Raw genomic sequence first — 18,981 nt, forward strand, 5'->3', positions numbered from 1 at the left:
CTTTGACTAGCATTTTGCAGTACGTCCTTTAAAAATAGCAAAATATTGATGCCATATAGAGGATCTTTGACTAACATTTTGCAGTACGTCCTTTAAAAATAGCAAAATATTGATGCCATATAGAGGATCTTTGACTAGCATTTTGCAGTACGTCCTTTAAAAATAGCAAAATATTGATGCCATATAGAGGATCTTTGACTAACATTTTTGCAGTAGTTCCTTTAAAAATAGCAAAATATCGCTGCCATATACAGGATCTTTGACTTGCATTTTTGCAATTAATCATTTAAAAATAGCAAAATACTGCTGCCATATAGAGGATCTTTGACTAGCATTTTGCAGTACGTCTTTTAAAAATAGCAAAATACTGTTGCCATTTAGAGGATCTTTGACTAGCATTTTGCAGTACGTCCTTTAAAAATAGCAAAATATTGCTGCCATATAGAGGATCTTTGACTAACATTTTTGCAGTAGTTCCTTTAAAAATAGCAAAATGTCGCTGCCATATACAGGACCTTTGACTTGCATTTTTGCAATTAATCATTTAAAAATAGCAAAATACTGCTGCCATATAGAGGATCTTTGACTAGCATTTTGCAGTACGTCTTTTAAAAATAGCAAAATACTGTTGCCATTTAGAGGATCTTTGACTAGCATTTTGCAGTACGTCCTTTAAAAATAGCAAAATATTGCTGCCATATAGAGGATCTTTGACTAACATTTTTGCAGTAGTTCCTTTAAAAATAGCAAAATATCGCTGCCATATACAGGATCTTTGACTTGCATTTTTGCAATTAATCATTTAAAAATAGCAAAATACTGCTGCCATATAGAGGATCTTTGACTAGCATTTTGCAGTACGTCTTTTAAAAATAGCAAAATACTGTTGCCATTTAGAGGATATTTGACTAGCATTTTGCAGTACGTCCTTTAAAAATAGCAAAATATTGCTGCCATATAGAGGATCTTTGACTAACATTTTTGCAGTAGTTCCTTTAAAAATAGCAAAATATCGCTGCCATATACAGGATCTTTGACTTGCATTTTTGCAATTAATCATTTAAAAATAGCAAAATATTGCTGCTATATAGGGATGGCAAGAATGTGTGGATATTCTGCGACACTCAAAGCAGATGCTGACATCAACTCCAAAACTGGACAGATCAGCTTTCAGGAAAAGAGAGCGGATGAGGGTATGTCTACAGAATATATTAATTGATGAAAACTTTATTCATTAGTCGCGGTTTTACACAAATTATTATACATAAACTGTGTTTATCAATAATTTAGCTTAAAAACATTTATTTGTTTTCAATCATTCGAGTACATTCGGGTAGTCTTGTGTAATGCAGTATTTTCTGTCTATTTAGGTATGGTTAACCTGAGTGCTGAAACCGTGGACAAATATATGTTCTTAGCGCGCCTGAAATTGGGCTGTCTGCACTCTCAAAGTGCATGTTGTTGCCAAATGTATTTCATATGCTGTAAACCTAGTTCATAGTTGTTAGTTTCCTTTAATGCCAAACAAACACATACCAATCGTTGGTTAGAAGGCGATCGCCGAATTCGTCCTCGCTTTCTCCCGTGTCGCTGGCTGTCGTGTCGTTTTCGTCGCTTTCGCTTGCATACGGTTCAAACCGATATGGCTCAATAGCTTCAGTTTCTTCTTCAATTTCGTTTTCGCTACTTGCCTCCACACTACAACCATCCGTTTCAATCATACTTGCCAACCTTGAGACCTGCGATTTCGGGAGGTGGGGGGTGGGGGCGTGGTTAAGAGGGGAGGAGTATATTGACAGCTAGAATTCACCAAGTCAAGTATTTCATACATATATGTATAGATATATATATATAGATATAAATATATATATATAGTAGAGATGCGCGGTTTGCGGGCACAACCGCGGAGTTCGCGGATTATCCGCGGATCGGGCGGTTGAAATAAAAAAAAAAAAGATTTTAAATAGATTCAGGCGGGTGGCAGTTAAACCAATTCGGAAATATATATACATAGTTAAATGTTGTTACCCACATACGAAAAACGAGCAGGCACCTGCTGCATATGCCACAACAGAAGAAAAACAAAAAAAGAGATGGACACTTTTACGGAGCGGAGAAGGGACGCCTCGCCGGGGTCCGGGACCGAGGCCCCTTCCCCGAGAGGGCCCCACCGGGAGCCGTAGCTGAGGCGATCCGCGAGAAGGGCCCGACGCACGTCCAGGGTCACCACCCCGCCTACCGCACCGACACCCCGCCTCGTCCGCCTTCGCCGCGGCCGGCGTCACGCGCAGCAGGTAAGCAGCTTACCTGCCCGCCACCCCCGTGGCCGGGGGCTCGTAACATGGGTCGCTCCGCCCGCGCAGCTTACCTGCCCGCCACCCCTGTTGCCGGGGGCGCGTAACAGGGGTCACTCCGCGCGCAGTGCGCTCACAAAAGGGGTGGGGCTCACCCTGGTTGATATAGACAGCAGGACGGTGGCCATGGAAGTCGAAACCCGCTAAGGAGTGTGTAACAACCCACCTGCCGAATCAACTAGCCCTGAAAATGGATGGCGCTGGAGCGTCGGGCCCATACCCGGCCGTCGCCGGCAGCGAGACGCGCTTGGAGGTGCGCTCAGCGCGGCTCCCATATGATTGCGCACTGGTGTGCGTCTGGGTCGTGACAGCGTGGCACGCGAATGTCTGTGCTGCATTGGATCAGTCTCCTTTCTTTAACAGGCAAAAGCTTTATAACCTCACTAATGCCTTGCATCGTCTATATTAGATATATAACAACGGGCGGGTGCGGGCGGGTGCGGTTCTGATCAAATGTTACATCGGGTGGATGGCGGATGGTTGACGACTTTCTGATGCGGTTGCGGATGAAATAATTGCCTATCCGCGCATCTCTAATATATAGATATATATCTATCTCTATCTATCTCTTTCTCTATCTCTCTATCTATCTCTTTCTCTATCTCTCTATCTATCTCTCTATATCTCTCTATCTCTCTCTATCTCTCTATCTCTCTCTCTCTATCTATAGAGGTATCTACATCCTGAAAATATGCAAACAAAACTGTGTTTAGATAATTGATACCTCAAACTTGCATAAATAAATATTAAGGAATATAACATAACTTGGCTTCCGAGAGCTTCAAAATGTAATGAATAAAATGCTAAAGTTGTTGATAAACAAGCAATTATTTTAATAATTAAATATGGTCATTTTAAATGAATTATTATGATCATTTAAAATCAATTATTTCAAATATGTTTATTTTAATGTATAATTCTATGGCTGGATGTAATAAGGAGTCAGGAAAAAATACAAATAAAAATACAATTAATTTTGATGTTTTTAGCAAAATATAGTAAAAATGTATTTATTTTTTTTATTTTATTTTTTAAGTTAATAAATATGTTTATTTTTAGGTAAAATAAACATAATACAATTTATCTCTAGTCTGGATGATTTAGTTCTTGTCACCCTGTTGTCCTCCCGTCATGAAAAAAAGGCTGTCCTCACTCAGGTCCGCATGGAAATCGGGAGATTTTCGGGAGAATATTTGTCCCGGGAGGTTTTCGGGAGAGGCGCTGAATTTCGGGATTCTCCCGGAAAATTCGGGAGGGTTGGCAAGTATGGTTTCAATACATGCGTAATCTGTTGAATCGCTTAAGCCGCTGAAATCCGAGCTAATGTCGCTATAGCTTGCTGTTCTTTCCGCCATGTTTGTTTGTGTTGGCTTCACTATGTGACGTGAAGTGAAGGGAATTATATTTATATAGCGCTTTTCTCTAGTGACTCAAAGCGCTTTACATAGTGAAACCCAATATCTAAGTTACATTTAAACCAGTGTGGGTGGGACTGGGAGCAGGTGGGTAAAGTGTCTTGCCCAAGGACACAACGGCAGTAACTAGGATGGCGGAAGCGGGGATCGAACCTGGAACCCTCAAGTTGCTGGCACGGCCGCTCTACCAACCGAGCTATACCGTATATATATATATATATATATATATATATATATATATATATATATATATATCACATATATATATATATATATGTGACGTCACAGGAAAATGGACGGGTGTATATAACGATGGTTAAAATCAGGCACTTTGAAGCTTTTTTTAGGGATATTGTGTGATGAGTAAAATTTTGAAAAAATCTTCGAAAAATAAAATAAGCCACTGGGAACTGATTTTTAATGGTTTTAACCCTTCTGAAATTGTGATAATGTTCCCCTTTAAAGTTAATAAACCTAAGCTACAATTATGATTCCCAATTCCCTGATAAAATAAGTAAGGTACACCTTTTTTAATCGGAACATCTTGTGTGCCTTTTATTACTTCTACAGAAATATTGTCTACAGTATTCTCACCTGAATTGACTTAGATACTGTGCTTCCGGAACAGCACTTCACTTTTTCCACTTTTTGTTACAGCCTTATTCCAAAATGAAATAAATTCATTTGTATCTGCAAATTCTACAGAGAGTACCCTATAATGATAATGATAATGCGTTTCCATGCACTAAATTAGTCTGATTTCTTCTTTTTGTATTTTCACAACTACATGTCAAGTCCCAGTGTCTATATATATATATATATATTCATTTATTTACACATATACACACACATAACACTCATCTACTCATTGTTGAGTTAAGGGTTGAATTGTCTATCCTTGTTCTATTCTCTGTCACTATTTTTCGAACCATGCTGAACACCCTCTCTGATGATGCAATGCTGTGTGGCACGCACAAAAGTGCTTTCATCAAATGCACTAGATGGCAGTATTGTCCTGTTTAAGAGTGTCACAACATTGCTGTTTACGGCAGACGAACTGCTTTACGGTATACAAAAAAGTGACTGCTGTTGTTGTGTGTTGTTGCCACGCTGGGAGGACGTTAATGAAACTGCCTTACAATAAACCCACATAAGAAACCAAGAACTCGCCCTCCATCATTCTATAGTCTAATGCGACTATTGGTCATACGCAGTGTTCCTCCCGTGTACTAGGGGGACACTTGATTCCTTTTAGCGTGTATAAATGTATCGCTTTTCCGGTTGACCTACAACACATGTGTCACACTCAAGGCCCGGGGGCCAGATCCGGCCCGACACGTCATTTAATGCGACCCGTGAAAACCTGGGAATAATGTGGATACTTCATCTTTCTTACTAGATATTTTCATTATTTCCATTTTTTGATAGAAAACAAATGTATGTAATACATGAAATGTCATATATTGTAAACTTTGATATATATATACAAATATTCAGTTGTGAATCTTTGGGCACCTCACCATTCAATTCCGATTCTTGGGGTGAGGATTTGATTCATAATCGATACTCGATTGAAACTGATTTTTGCAACGTATTATTTGGTATAATTATTAGAGATGTCCGATATTCCGATATTGTCCAACTCTTAATTACCGATTCCGATATCAACCAATACCATACTTGCCAACCCTCCCGGATTTTCCGGGGAGACTCCCGAAATTCAGCGCCTCTCCCGAAAACCTCCCGGGACAAATTTTCTCCCGAAAATCTCCCGAAATTCAGGCGGACTCAGGTCCTCCACAATATAAAAAAAGCGTACCTGCCCAATCACGTTATAACTATAGAATGATGGAGGGCGAGTTCTTGGTTTCTTATGTGGGTTTATTGTTAGGCAGTTTCATTAACGTCCTCCCAGCGTGGCAACAACACACAACAACAGCAGTCACTTTTTTGTATACCGTAAAGCAGTTCGTCTGCCGTAAACAGCAATGTTGTGACACTCTTAAACAGGACAATACTGCCATCTAGTGCATTTGATGAAAGCACTTTGGTGCGTGCCACACGGCAATGCATCATCAGAGAGGGTGTTCTTTATGGTTCGAAAAATAGTGACAGAGAATAGAACAAGGATGGACAATTCAACCCTTAACTCAACAATGAGTAGATGAGTGTTATGTGTGTGTATATGTGTAAATAAATGAATATATATATATATAATAAAATAAATAAATATATATATATATATATATATATATATATATATATATATATATATATATATATATATATATATATATATATATATATATAGCTAGAATTCACTGAACGTCAAGTATTTCTTATATATATATATATATATATATGAAATACTTGACTTGGTGAATTCTAGCTGTAAATATACTCCTCCCCTTTTAGCCACGCCCCCAACCACGCCCCCGTCCCACCCCGACCACGCCCACCCCTACCCCCTCCCCCCACCTCCCGAAATCGGAGGTCTCAAGGTTGGCAAGTATGACCAATACCGATATATACAGTCGTGGAATTAACACATTATTATGCCTAATTTTGTTGTGATGCCCCGCTGGATGCATTAAACAATGTAAAAAGGTTTTCCAAAATAAATCAACTCAAGTTATGGAAAAAAAAAAATGCCAACGTGGCACTGCCATATTTATTACTGAAGTCACAAAGTGCATTCTTTTTTTTTTAGCATGCCTCAAAACAGCAGCTTGAAATTTGGGACATGCTCTCCCTGAGAGAGCATGAGGAGGTTGAGGTGTGGGGCGGGGGTGTATATTGTAACGGTCCCGGAAGAGTTAGTGCTGCAAGGGGTTCTGGGTATTTGTTCTGTTGTGTTTATGTTGTGTTACGGTGCGGATGTTCTCCCGAAATGTGTTTTGTCATTCTTGTTTGGTGTGGGTTCACAGTGTGGCGCATATTTGTAACAGTGTTAAAGTTGTTTATTCGGCCACCCTCAGTGTGATCTGTATGGCTGTTGACCAAGTATGTTTTGCATTCACTTGTGTGTGTGTGTGTGTGAAAAGCCGTAGATATTATGTGATTGGGCCGGCACGCAAAGGCAGTGCCTTCAAGGTTTATTGGCGCTCTGCACTTCTCCCTACCTCCGTACAGCGGCGTTTTAAAAAGTCATACATTTTACTTTTTGAAACCGATACCGATAATTACCGATATTACATTTTAAAGCATTTATCGGCCGATAATATCGGCAGTCCGATATCATCGGACATCTCTAATAATAATAACAACACCTTCAAAAAACAGCTTACAGGTTACAACACCTCCTTTTGCTTGCTGATGTATGACACATACGTGCACCAAGTATGCATAGAGATGACCTAAAATTATTAATATTTTTTTAATTAATTCGTCATAAAAAAAATAATATATTTGATTTTTGAAAATTACTAAAAAAAATTGGGATTCGAATGTGATAAAAAAAGCATTTTTTAGCACCCCTAATTATGATATACCATATGATAGTTTGTAAAATTAACAATAAATACTTAAATATCTGCTTGTCACCTTGAATTAGGATTTCAAAGCAAGTTGTCCATCAATTTGTGCGTACAAAAATCAAATAACCAAATACATAGGTGTTAGAATAATCATGTATATATATATTATCACACAACTTTAGTATGCTATAGTTATTAGCTATTGTGCTCAAGCTGTATTTTTCGTATCTGTGCAAGGACACAACTTCTTGTCTGAGGGGTGGCCTCAGCCGCAGATGTTATCTTTGTTTCAGCCCGCTAACAGCCAAGGACTTTAAGGACCTCAACGAAGATAAGACGACAGCACGCAGACGACGCAGAGACAAGGCAAAATCACAAGGCCCCAGCACATTCCGTCACGTATTGTGCGTACTGGACCTGCTTTGCATGATATATATGACCACTCCTTTTAGAGGCGGCCTCAGTGATGTTGACTAGGGAACTCCTGAATAAATAGAGGGACGCGGGAGCTGTACCTTAGAGCGTAGGGCGAGACTGTGACTAAGTGTGCAGCTCCATGCGTTCTCCACATGAGCTAAATTGAACTCTGTCTCTGCATGGTTCCTTGCTTCTTGTCTGATTAATAGATGTCATCAGCGTTTGAACCTGACACTATGTTTTAATTGAATGATGTCCGCTTCCGAGTAATATCCCGCGCGTTGAGACTGGCACGCACCCACTCAAGAGATCTGCTTTCAATTGCATAATATAGATGTGTTAGTCCGACTTTTCGTAATCCAAACAGGATCAGATTAGGGTGTTTCCATGGGTTGTAGGATGCTTCTTTTGAGTCAAATTATTTCAAAAGCGCAGACTAATTTAGTGCAAGGAAACGTAGCCACTGCGTTACAAACTAAGCAGACCAACCACAAACCAGTCGACTTACCCAACTGATACACACACAAAGTCCAAAATATTCCAGCAGTTTCTTAAATATGCATCTGCGTGAAAAAGAAATCCGTAGGCAATTATCTTCAGAAAACATTCTACTGAGAAGATGAGGAGGAAGATGTACTCCAGGCTTTCCTGCAAAACAGCAACAATATTTGTGTTAGAACAAGTGCAGAAAACTCAAAACAACCTTTTCTTGTAATATTTCAGAATTCAAAAAATGTATAGTCAAATATCTGTGTTGCCAAGATGCAGACCTAAAAATGCAGCCCTTAAAGGGGAACTGCACTTTTCTGGAATTTTGCCAGCCGTTCACAATCATCATGAGAGACAATATTTTATTTTTTAATTTTTATTTTTCTAGGATTTTAAAGATGATAAAAAAACGCTTGGAAGATGCGGCTAATGAGAGTCGCCGTGGTAGCCTTCAAAACCCTCTAAAATTACTTCAAAACCCTCCATCAACATTTTATGTACACACAGCACGCATATATATATATATATATATATATATATATATATATATATATATATATATATATATATATATATATATATATATATATATATATATATATATATATATTTTAGTAACAGACACATTCTTAACAATAAGTAATATGTACAATATTTACCGTATTTTGGTTATTTTAAGCATTGTCGAAACTAATTTTGTCTGCACATTTATTTCTGTTTCCATAGCAGCGCACTTCCGACGTCCGGCATCAAATGTGTTCCTACTTCCCGAAACAAACAAAAGTGTGTGTTCCAATCATGACAAACATGACAGACAACAAAGATGACTATTTTTGGACAAATGAGTATTCACAACCTTTTTGACTGTACTTGAATGTATAATAGACTGTATTTATATTATTCACATGTGAATAATGCTGTATAATAGACTGTATTTATATTATTCACATGTGAATAATGCTGTATAATAGACTGTATTTATATTATTCACATGTGAATAATGCTGTGTAATAGACTGTATTTATATCATTCACATTTGAATAATGCTGTATAATAGACTGTATTTATATCATTCACATGTGAATAATGCTGTATAATAGACTGTATTTATATTATTCACAATTTAATAATGCTGTATAATAGACTGTATTTATATTATTCACATGTGAATAATACTGTATAATAGACTGTATTTATATCATTCACAAGTGAATAATGCTGTATAATAGACTGTATTTATATCATTCACAAGTGAATAATGCTGTATAATAGACTGTATTTATATTATTCACATGTGAATAATGCTGTATAATAGACTGTATTTATATTATTCACATGTGAATAATGCTGTATAATAGACTGTATTTATATTATTCACACGTGAATAATGCTGTATAATAGACTGCATTTATATTATTCACATGTGAATAATGCTGTATAATAGACTGTATTTATATTATTCACATGTGAATAATGCTGTATAATAGACTGTATTTATATTATTCACATGTGAATAATGCTGTATAATAGACTGTATTTATATTATTCACACGTGAATAATGCTGTATAATAGACTGCATTTATATTATTCACATGTGAATAATGCTGTATAATAGACTGTATTTATATTATTCACACGTGAATAATGCTGTATAATAGACTGCATTTATATTATTCACATGTGAATAATGCTGTATAATAGACTGTATTTATATTATTCACATGTGAATAATGCTGTATAATAGACTGTATTTATATTATTCACATGTGAATAATGCTGTATAATAGACTGTATTTATATTATTCACACGTGAATAATGCTGTATAATAGACTGCATTTATATTATTCACATGTGAATAATGCTGTATAATAGACTGTATTTATATCATTCACATGTGAATAATGCTGTATAATAGACTGTATTTATATTATTCACATGTGAATAATGCTGTATAATAGACTGTATTTATATTATTCACATGTGAATAATGCTGTATAATAGACTGTATTTATATTATTCACATGTGAATAATGCTGTATAATAGACTGTATTTATATTATTCACACGTGAATAATGCTGTATAATAGACTGCATTTATATTATTCACATGTGAATAATGCTGTATAATAGACTGTATTTATATTATTCACATGTGAATAATGCTGTATAATAGACTGTATTTATATCATTCACATGTGAATAATGCTGTATAATAGACTGTATTTATATTATTCACATGTGAATAATGCTGTATAATAGACTGTATTTATAATATCCACATGTGAATAATGCTGTATAATAGACTGTATTTATATCATTCACAAGTGAATAATGCTGTATAATAGACTGTATTTATAATATTCACATGTGAATAATGCTGTATAATAGACTGTATTTATATTATTCACATGTGAATAATGCTGTATAATAGACTGTATTTATATTATTCACATGTGAATAATGCTGTATAATAGACTGTATTTATATTATTCACACGTGAATAATGCTGTATAATAGACTGCATTTATATTATTCACATGTGAATAATGCTGTATATTAGACTGTATTTATAATATTCATATGTGAATAATGCTGTATAATAGACTGTATTTATATTATTCACATGTAAAGAATACCTACGTGTTTAGTGTTTATTGTGAGCGAACTGGGGTGCTGAATTTTGCCCAGGGATCAATAACGTACTTTCTATTCTATTCTATTCTATCTATCTTTTTGAAGCTGAATATACAGAGGATGAAATTGTGGTTATAGAAGCGAGCATTTACTAACAAAAACTACCGCTCTAAATCAATTTAAACAGTTCACAAATGCTCTTAATGTGCAGGGTTATATGTTTTTAAACGTAAATGAAGACGGACAAACACACAAACAAACATTGCAACTTGTGGACAATAAGGAAGCCTTTGGTAGTGTTTTTTTTCTGTAAGTATACTCACTATAAGTTATAATGAATTAAAACAGTTCAGTAATTTGACAATGGCTTTGAGTATGTGCGTTTACTCTCCTCTAGTTTCAACTTTTAAAGGGGAATTGCACTTTTTGGGGGATTTTGCCTATCATTCACAATCATTATAAAAGAAATGACGACGGATGTATTTTTTTAATGCATTCTAAATATTAAATACATATAAAGAAAAGTAAGCTTACAGCGCAGAAAATGGGAGCTCTATTTCGCCCATAAAAACCTATAAATAACCATTCAAAAACCGCCAACAATACTCCATTTACATTTAGTGACTTGAATATTAAGTATTAGTGATATTGTTATTATAAGCGCTAACGCATACAAACTATTTATAGCAGCGCCGTGCTCACTTCCGTGTCTCCCTATGTTTACATCATCGAGTGGTTTGCTGCTTCCTCGCTTCCTTGGTCCGTGTAAATTTATTCCAGATCATAAATCATGCATCTCACCTAGACAGAAGAAATCTGAGTAGGTATTCCGACAAGTAGGTACACTTTGACAACCAATTTAGGACCAGAAACTGGCGAGGACGTTTTCTCCGCGGGGATAATGAGACATTCTTCATCTAAATGGTAATATATGAACATCCTAGCAGTCGGCATCCTAATGACAGCAGACCTTGAACAGTAAGTGATATTTTATTATGTTTGTTGGCTTTCATGAAGTCTGCAGTGAGTAATAATCAGTGATGAAATATGTGAATATTAAATGTTATTATGAAAGTGCCCGTTAGTACATTACATATATACTTACATCATGTATATAAAACCTTAATGGAGGTGTTTGGATGTATTTAAGGGCTTTATAGGCAGAATTTTAAGCAATATGTACCATATTTTGGTCATATTAAGCATTTTCGAAACTAATTTTGTCAGCGCATTTTTTTCTGTTTCCATAGCAGCACACTTCCGACTTCCGGCAACAAATGTGTTCCTACTACCGGAAACAAACAGAAGTGTGTGTTCAAATCATGGCAAACATGACAGACAACAAAGATAGCTATTTTTGGACAAATGAGGATTCACAACCTTATCCTTTTGAACCTGAATATACGGAGGATGAAACAATATATACATTATTTACCCTATTTTGGTCATTTTAAGAATTGTCAAACTAATTTTGTCACCGCATTTATTTTTGTTTCAATAGCAGCACACTTCCGACTTCTGGATGTTATGAACTTTGGATGTTTATTTAAGGGCTTTATAGGCGGAATTGTGAGCTGATTTTTTATTGCATTTTTTTAATTTTTATTTAAAATAACAATAAAAATCAATAAATAACATCCATCGTCAAGTCTTTCATAATGATTGTGAACTGTCAGAATTTGTTGGTGACGAACCCCAAGATGCAGAGATGACGGCAGGCATTGAGCGAGAAAACATGATTTAATACTATAGCAAAAAAAACAAACAAAAGGGTACAAACAAAAGGCGCGCACAAGGCGGAGAACAAACTTGGCTATGAACTAAAATAGCACAAAGGCTAACTGTCGACAAGAAACAAAAACACTTACTGTGACACGAAGGAACTATGACATGAGCAGAGTGAACAAAAGTAGACAGAGCTACAACGACAAGTATTATGACAGGTAGTAGTGACATCGACAATGACAATGACAATAATCCAGCACTGACTGGAGGGGAAGGCAGGTTTAAATAGCAGCTGGCTGATTGACACCAGGTGTGGCCAGGTGCCAATCAGCCACAGCTGAGAGGACGCAGCACTCAGGGAGACAAACAGGAAACAGAACCAAAACAAGAGCGCTGACGACAGCAAATACTACACACACAGAGGAAAAACTAAAACGCAACCAAACTGTCAGGGGCAAGCCTGACAGTGAACGATAGATAACATTTCTTTTTTTAAAAGTGCAGTTCCCCTTTACAACTGTGCGGTGTATAACGAGTAAAACATCAATGCAGTATTTTCTAATTCTTATAATAATAATAATAATATATTTTATTTGTAAAAAAAAAACACTTTACATTGAGTAAACAACCTCAAAGTGCTACAGTGTATTAAAAAAAATAAAAAGATAAAAACAAATAAAAAAATAAAAAAACTAGAACAGCCAAATAGCTAGAACTAGTATGCATATAACTAAAAAAAAAAAATGGTGAGCTAATTTTTTATTGCATTTTTTTATTTTTTTATTTAAAATAACAACAAAAATAAATAAATAACATCCATTGTCATGTCTTTCATAATGATTGTGAACGATAGATAACATTTCTTTTTTTTTAAAGTGCATTTCCCCTTTACGACTGTGCGGTGTATAACGAGTAAAACATCAATGCAGTATTTTCTAATTCTTATAATAATGATAATAATAATAGATTTTACTTGTAAAAAAGCACTTTACATTGAGTAAACAACCTCAAAGTGCTACAGTGTATTAAAAAATAAAATAAAAAAAAAGATAATAAAAAAATAAAAAAATAAAACAACTAGAACAGCCAAATAGCTAGAACTAGTATGCATATAACTAAAAAAAAAAAATTGTGAGCTGATTTTTTATTGAATTTTTTTTTTTTTTTTTTTAAATAACAATAAAAATAAATAAATAACATCCATTGTCATGTCTTTCATAATGATTGTGAACGATAGATAACATTTCTTTTTTTTAAAGTGCATTTCCCCTTTACAACTGTGCGGTGTATAACGAGTAAAACATCAATGCAGTATTTTCTCATTCTTATAATAATAATAATAATAATAATAGATTTTACTTGTAAAAAAAAACACTTTACATTGAGTAAACAACCTCAAAGTGCTACAGTGTATTAAAAAAAATAAAAAATAAAAAGATAATAAAAAATTAAAAAATAAAACAACTAGAACAGCCAAATAGCTAGAACTAGTATGCATATAACAAAAATAAATAAATTGTGAGCTGATTTTTTATTGCATTTTTTTAAATGTTATTTAAAATAACAATAAAAATAAATAAATAACATCCATCGTCATGTCTTTCATAATGATTGTGAACGATAGATAACATTTCTTTTTTTAAAAGTGCATTTCCCCTTTACGACTGTGCGGTGTATAACGAGTAAAACATCAATGCAGTATTTTCTAATTCTTATAATAATAATAATAATAATAGATTTTACTTGTAAAAAAAGCACTTTACATTGAGTAAACAACCTCAAAGTGCTACAGTGTATTAAAAAAAATAAATAAATAAAAAGATAATAAAAAATAAAACAACTAGAAAAGCCAAATAGCTAGAACTAGTATGCATATAACAACAAAAAAAAAAGGCTTTTTTAAAAAGAAGGTTTTTTAAGCCTTTTTTTTTTTAATTCATCCACAGTCTGTGGTACCCTCAGGTGGTCAGGGAGAGCGTTCCACAGACTAAGAGCGGCGGAGCAGAAAGCCTGGTCTCCCATTGTTGTTGTTTGACTCTTGTCAAAATCCCTTTTGTTTTTTTTCAGGTTAAATTTACAAGGAACATTCGAAACAATAAAAAAATAATGAAAGCACAAATTGATGCAATTTTATATAAATATAATTAAAAAAAAAAAAGCCTCAACACATCGCAACTTCTGCCACAACTTTCTAAAAAAATCAATGCAAAAACAATTCTGGAGGGACTAATAAATACTGCAGTGTGCCTCATTCCTGAAATATTACATATTTACTAATATCGGATGTATTAGTTCATGTCATTACTACTAAATATATTAGCAGAAACGAATCAGGATCAACTATCTACTTAACCTAAAGTAGTACACTCAACGCCCGCCTTCATTCACGTTCTGCACTGCTATGCCCTCTTTTTTGTCTTCAGCCGCATCTATTCATGTTGCTCATAAATTCACACAGTATCGGAATGTTTGCATGGCCTCTCCCATTTCAGTGCAGGCATGCACTACGCGCTCATATACGGCAAGCATGACACCATTCTATTTTCAATACATAACACCGACGGACTTATCCCGCTGCCCTTCACAGGGATAAAACAGTTACACGAGCCCGTCGGTGTCCTTGCACACCCGTCCTTCAGGGCCCCTACACCTTTTCCATGGCCAAATTCAAGCACATTTTAGGGACCTTCAAGATCAATTTGACAGTTTTTTCCAGTACCCTTCAAAAGGTGAAACCAGTGTGAATAAATCAGCCTTGTTGTTTGAGGTCACCAAATGCTGTCTGTAGGAAAAATAGGGAAAAATCTGCTAAAACCTAAGCCAGCAGTTATCATTAACTGAATGGGGCATAGAAAATGAAGCAGTGTTTCTGTAGACCAGTTTTTTTCCAACCACTGTGGGATACAGTCTGGTGTCAAATGCTTAAACCAAAAATTAACAAAAGGTGAGTGCCCCTACGAAAAGGCATTGAACCTTAGGGAAGGCTATGCGGAACGAAACTAAAACTGAACGGGCTACAAAGTAAGCAAAAACAGAATGCTGGACGACAGCAAAGACTTACTGTGGAGCAAAGACAATGTACGTCCGAACGTGACATGACAATCAGCAATGTCCCCACAAAGAAGGATGAAAACAACTGAAATATTCTTGATCGCTAAAACAAAGTAGATGTGGGAAATATTTCTCAAAGAAACTACTACAGTAAAATACCAAAATAGGAGCGCAAGACAATAAGTAAAACACTGCACACAGGAATACAGCAAAAAAAAACTCAAAATAAGTCAGGGTGTGATGTGGCAGGTGGTGACAGTACACCTACTTTGCGACAAGACCTATATTGATACAGTGCACCTACTTTGAGACAAGACCTATATTGATACAGTACACCTACTTTGAGACAATACCTATATTGATACAGTACATCTACTTTGAGACAAGACCTATATTAAAACAGTACGACTACTTTGAGACAAGACCTATATTGATACAGTACACCTACTTTGAGACAAGACCTATATTGATCCAGTACACCTACTTTGAGACAAGACCTATATTGATACAGTGCACTTACTTTGAGACAAGACCTATATTGATCCAGTACACCTACTTTGAGACAAGACCTATATTGATACAGTACACCTACTTTGAGACAAGACCTATATTGATACAGTACATCTACTTTGAGACAAGACCTATATTGATACAGTACACCTACTTTGAGACAAGACCTATATTGATACAGTACACCTACTTTGAGACAAGACCTATATTGATACAGTACACCTACTTTGAGACAAGACCTATATTGATACAGTACACCTACTTTGAAACAAGACCTATATTGATACATTACACCTATTTTGAGACAAGACCTATATTGATACAGTACACCTACTTTGAGACAAGACCTATATTGATACAGTACACCTACTTTGAGACAAGACCTATATTGATCCAATCGACTTTTAGTTGAGGGAAGTTCTTAGCATTATAATTTATCATTGACAAACGCTCGATTATTCCCCCTTCATAGCTCGTAATAACGGTCCGTAATTAACATGTCATCTAGCGCTGATCTCACAGTTTAGGTCTACACTGCAAAAACTGAAATCTAAGTAAGATTGAATATATCAAATAAGGGTGATATTTGCTTATTTTCTGTCTGATAAGATATTTCTTCTCACTAAGCAGATTGTATGTTAGAGTGTTTTACTTGTTTTAAAGGGGAACATTATCACCAGACCTATGTAAGCGTCAATATATACTTTGATGTTAGCAGAAAAAAGACCAGATATTTTTTTAACCGATTTCCGAACTCTAAATGGGTGAATTTTGTCAAATTAACGTGACGTCACATCGGGAAGCAATCCGCCATTTTCTCAAACACCGAGTCAAATCAGCTCTGTTATTTTCCGTTTTTTTCGACTGTTTTCCGTACCTTGGAGACATCATGCCTCGTCGGTGTGTTGTCGGAGGGTGTAACAACACGAACGGGGACGGATTCAAGTTGCACCAGTGGCCCAAAGATGCGAAAGTGGCAAGAAATCGGACGTTTGTTCCGCACACTTTACCGACGAAAGCTATGCTACGACAGAGATGGCAAGAATGTGTGGATATCCTGCGACACTCAAAGCCAGGCCCGGCCCTAACCAATCTGGCGCCCTAGGCAAGATTTTAGGTGGCGCCCCCCCCCCACATCGGCAGTGAAGTGTATATACTCACAAGAAACCGAATAGCTTTGTCTTTGACCTTTTTTTTAACTTACAACTATACCTAATATATAAAGGGGTGGAAAAGTGACTATTACCTGCAGGGCAAACATTTGCTAACCAGAAGGCAATAACAATGTAAACAAAAAACACCTGCTTAAAAGATCTAATACAAATGTCCCTGAGGAATGTAAGGTGGGAGTACTGTAATTACCTAACGTTACATTATTATTTTCCATAACAATTTAGCCCCCTCCACAATATTAACCCGACGTTAAAACAGAACTAGCTATTTATTGATTAGGAATTGCCGAATCATGTAACATTAGCTTAATGCTAAAAAGCCAGGTTACTATCACATTCTGTAACAGACAAATAATTTCATGTAGGTTAACGTTACCTACCTGCTACCTCTGTCTTTTCTCGTTTCTCCTCTTCTTCTTTTCTATTTTTTCTTCCCTGGGCACCTGACAGTTTTGGCCGTTTTGACATCTTGTGTTGATTTTTTGATGTGGTGACGTCCAAAAAGAGTCATGACACGGGAAGGGAGGGGGCGCACCGTGCGGGGGGGGCGTAATGTTGTAACAAATAATATTTCTATTAAATAGGCTTTACTTTGCATTTTAATTAACGTGGGATTATTTTTTGTATTTAGAAATAATAGTACCAACTTTTTTTTTTTTTTTTTTTCTCCAACATTTGTGGCACTGGCGTGGCGCCCCCTCATGGACGGCGCCCTTAGCATTTGCCTATACGGCCTATGCCACGGGCCGGCCCTGCTCAAAGCAGATGCATTTCCAACGATAAAGTCAAAGAAATCTGCCGCCAGACCCCCATTGAATCTGCCGGAGTGTGTGAGCAATTCAGGGACAAAGGGCCTCGGTAGCACGGCAAGCAATGGCGGCAGTTTGTTCCCGCAGACGAGCGAGCTAAACCCCCTGGATGTCTTGGCTCACAACGTCCCTTATGCCACCGAAGATGATCAAGAGAAGAATATCAACCCTAGCATCCCTGGCCTGCTGACATCAACTCCAAAACTGGACAGATCAGCTTTCAGGAAAAGTATGTCTACAGAATATATTAATTGATGAAAATTGGGCTGTCTGCACTCTCAAAGTGCATGTTGTTGCCAAATGTATTTCATATGCTGTAAACCTAGTTCATAGTTGTTAGTTTCCTTTAATGCCAAACAAACACATACCAATCGTTGGTTAGAAGGCGTTCGCCGAATTCGTCCTCGCTTTCTCCCGTGTCGCTGGCTGTCGTGTCGTTTTCGTCGGTTTCGCTTGCATACGGTTCAAACCGATATGGCTCAATAGCTTCAGTTTCTTCTTCAATTTCGTTTTGGCTACCTGCCTCCACACTACAACCATCCGTTTCAATACATGCGTAATCTGTTGAATCGCTTAAGCCGCTGAAATCCGAGTTTGAATTCGAGCTAATGTCGCTATAGCTTGCTGTTCTATGCGCCATGTTTGTTTGTGTTGGCTTCACTATGTGACGTCACAGGAAAATGGACGGGTGTATATAACGATGGTTAAAATCAGGCACTTTGAAGATTCTTTTAGGGATATTGCGTGATGGGTAAAATTTTGAAAAAAACTTCGAAAAATAAAATAAGCCACTGGGAACTGATTTTTAATGGTTTTAACCATTCTGAAATTGTGATAATGTTCCCCTTTTTTAAGGGTTTTGGTCCTAAAAGATCTCCGTAAGATATTACAGCTTGTTGCTGAGATTTGATGACCTATATTGAGTAA

At 36.2% G+C, this 18,981-nt stretch overlaps 1 protein-coding gene across 1 annotated transcript in view; it reads right to left on the minus strand.

Annotated features, from left to right (window-relative positions):
• Nucleotides 1–18,981, minus strand: part of LOC133571037 (dihydropyridine-sensitive L-type skeletal muscle calcium channel subunit alpha-1-like) — a 202,645-nt gene that overhangs the window by 168,839 nt on the left and 14,825 nt on the right. Inside the window, exon 3 of the mRNA XM_061924015.1 lies at nucleotides 8,171–8,310. Coding sequence (XP_061779999.1) covers nucleotides 8,171–8,310 — 140 coding nt within the window. The remainder of the gene's footprint in view (nucleotides 1–8,170; nucleotides 8,311–18,981) is intronic.

This window comes from Nerophis lumbriciformis, linkage group LG28 (genome assembly GCF_033978685.3).
Source record: "Nerophis lumbriciformis linkage group LG28, RoL_Nlum_v2.1, whole genome shotgun sequence".
Lineage (NCBI taxonomy): Eukaryota > Metazoa > Chordata > Actinopteri > Syngnathiformes > Syngnathidae > Nerophis > Nerophis lumbriciformis.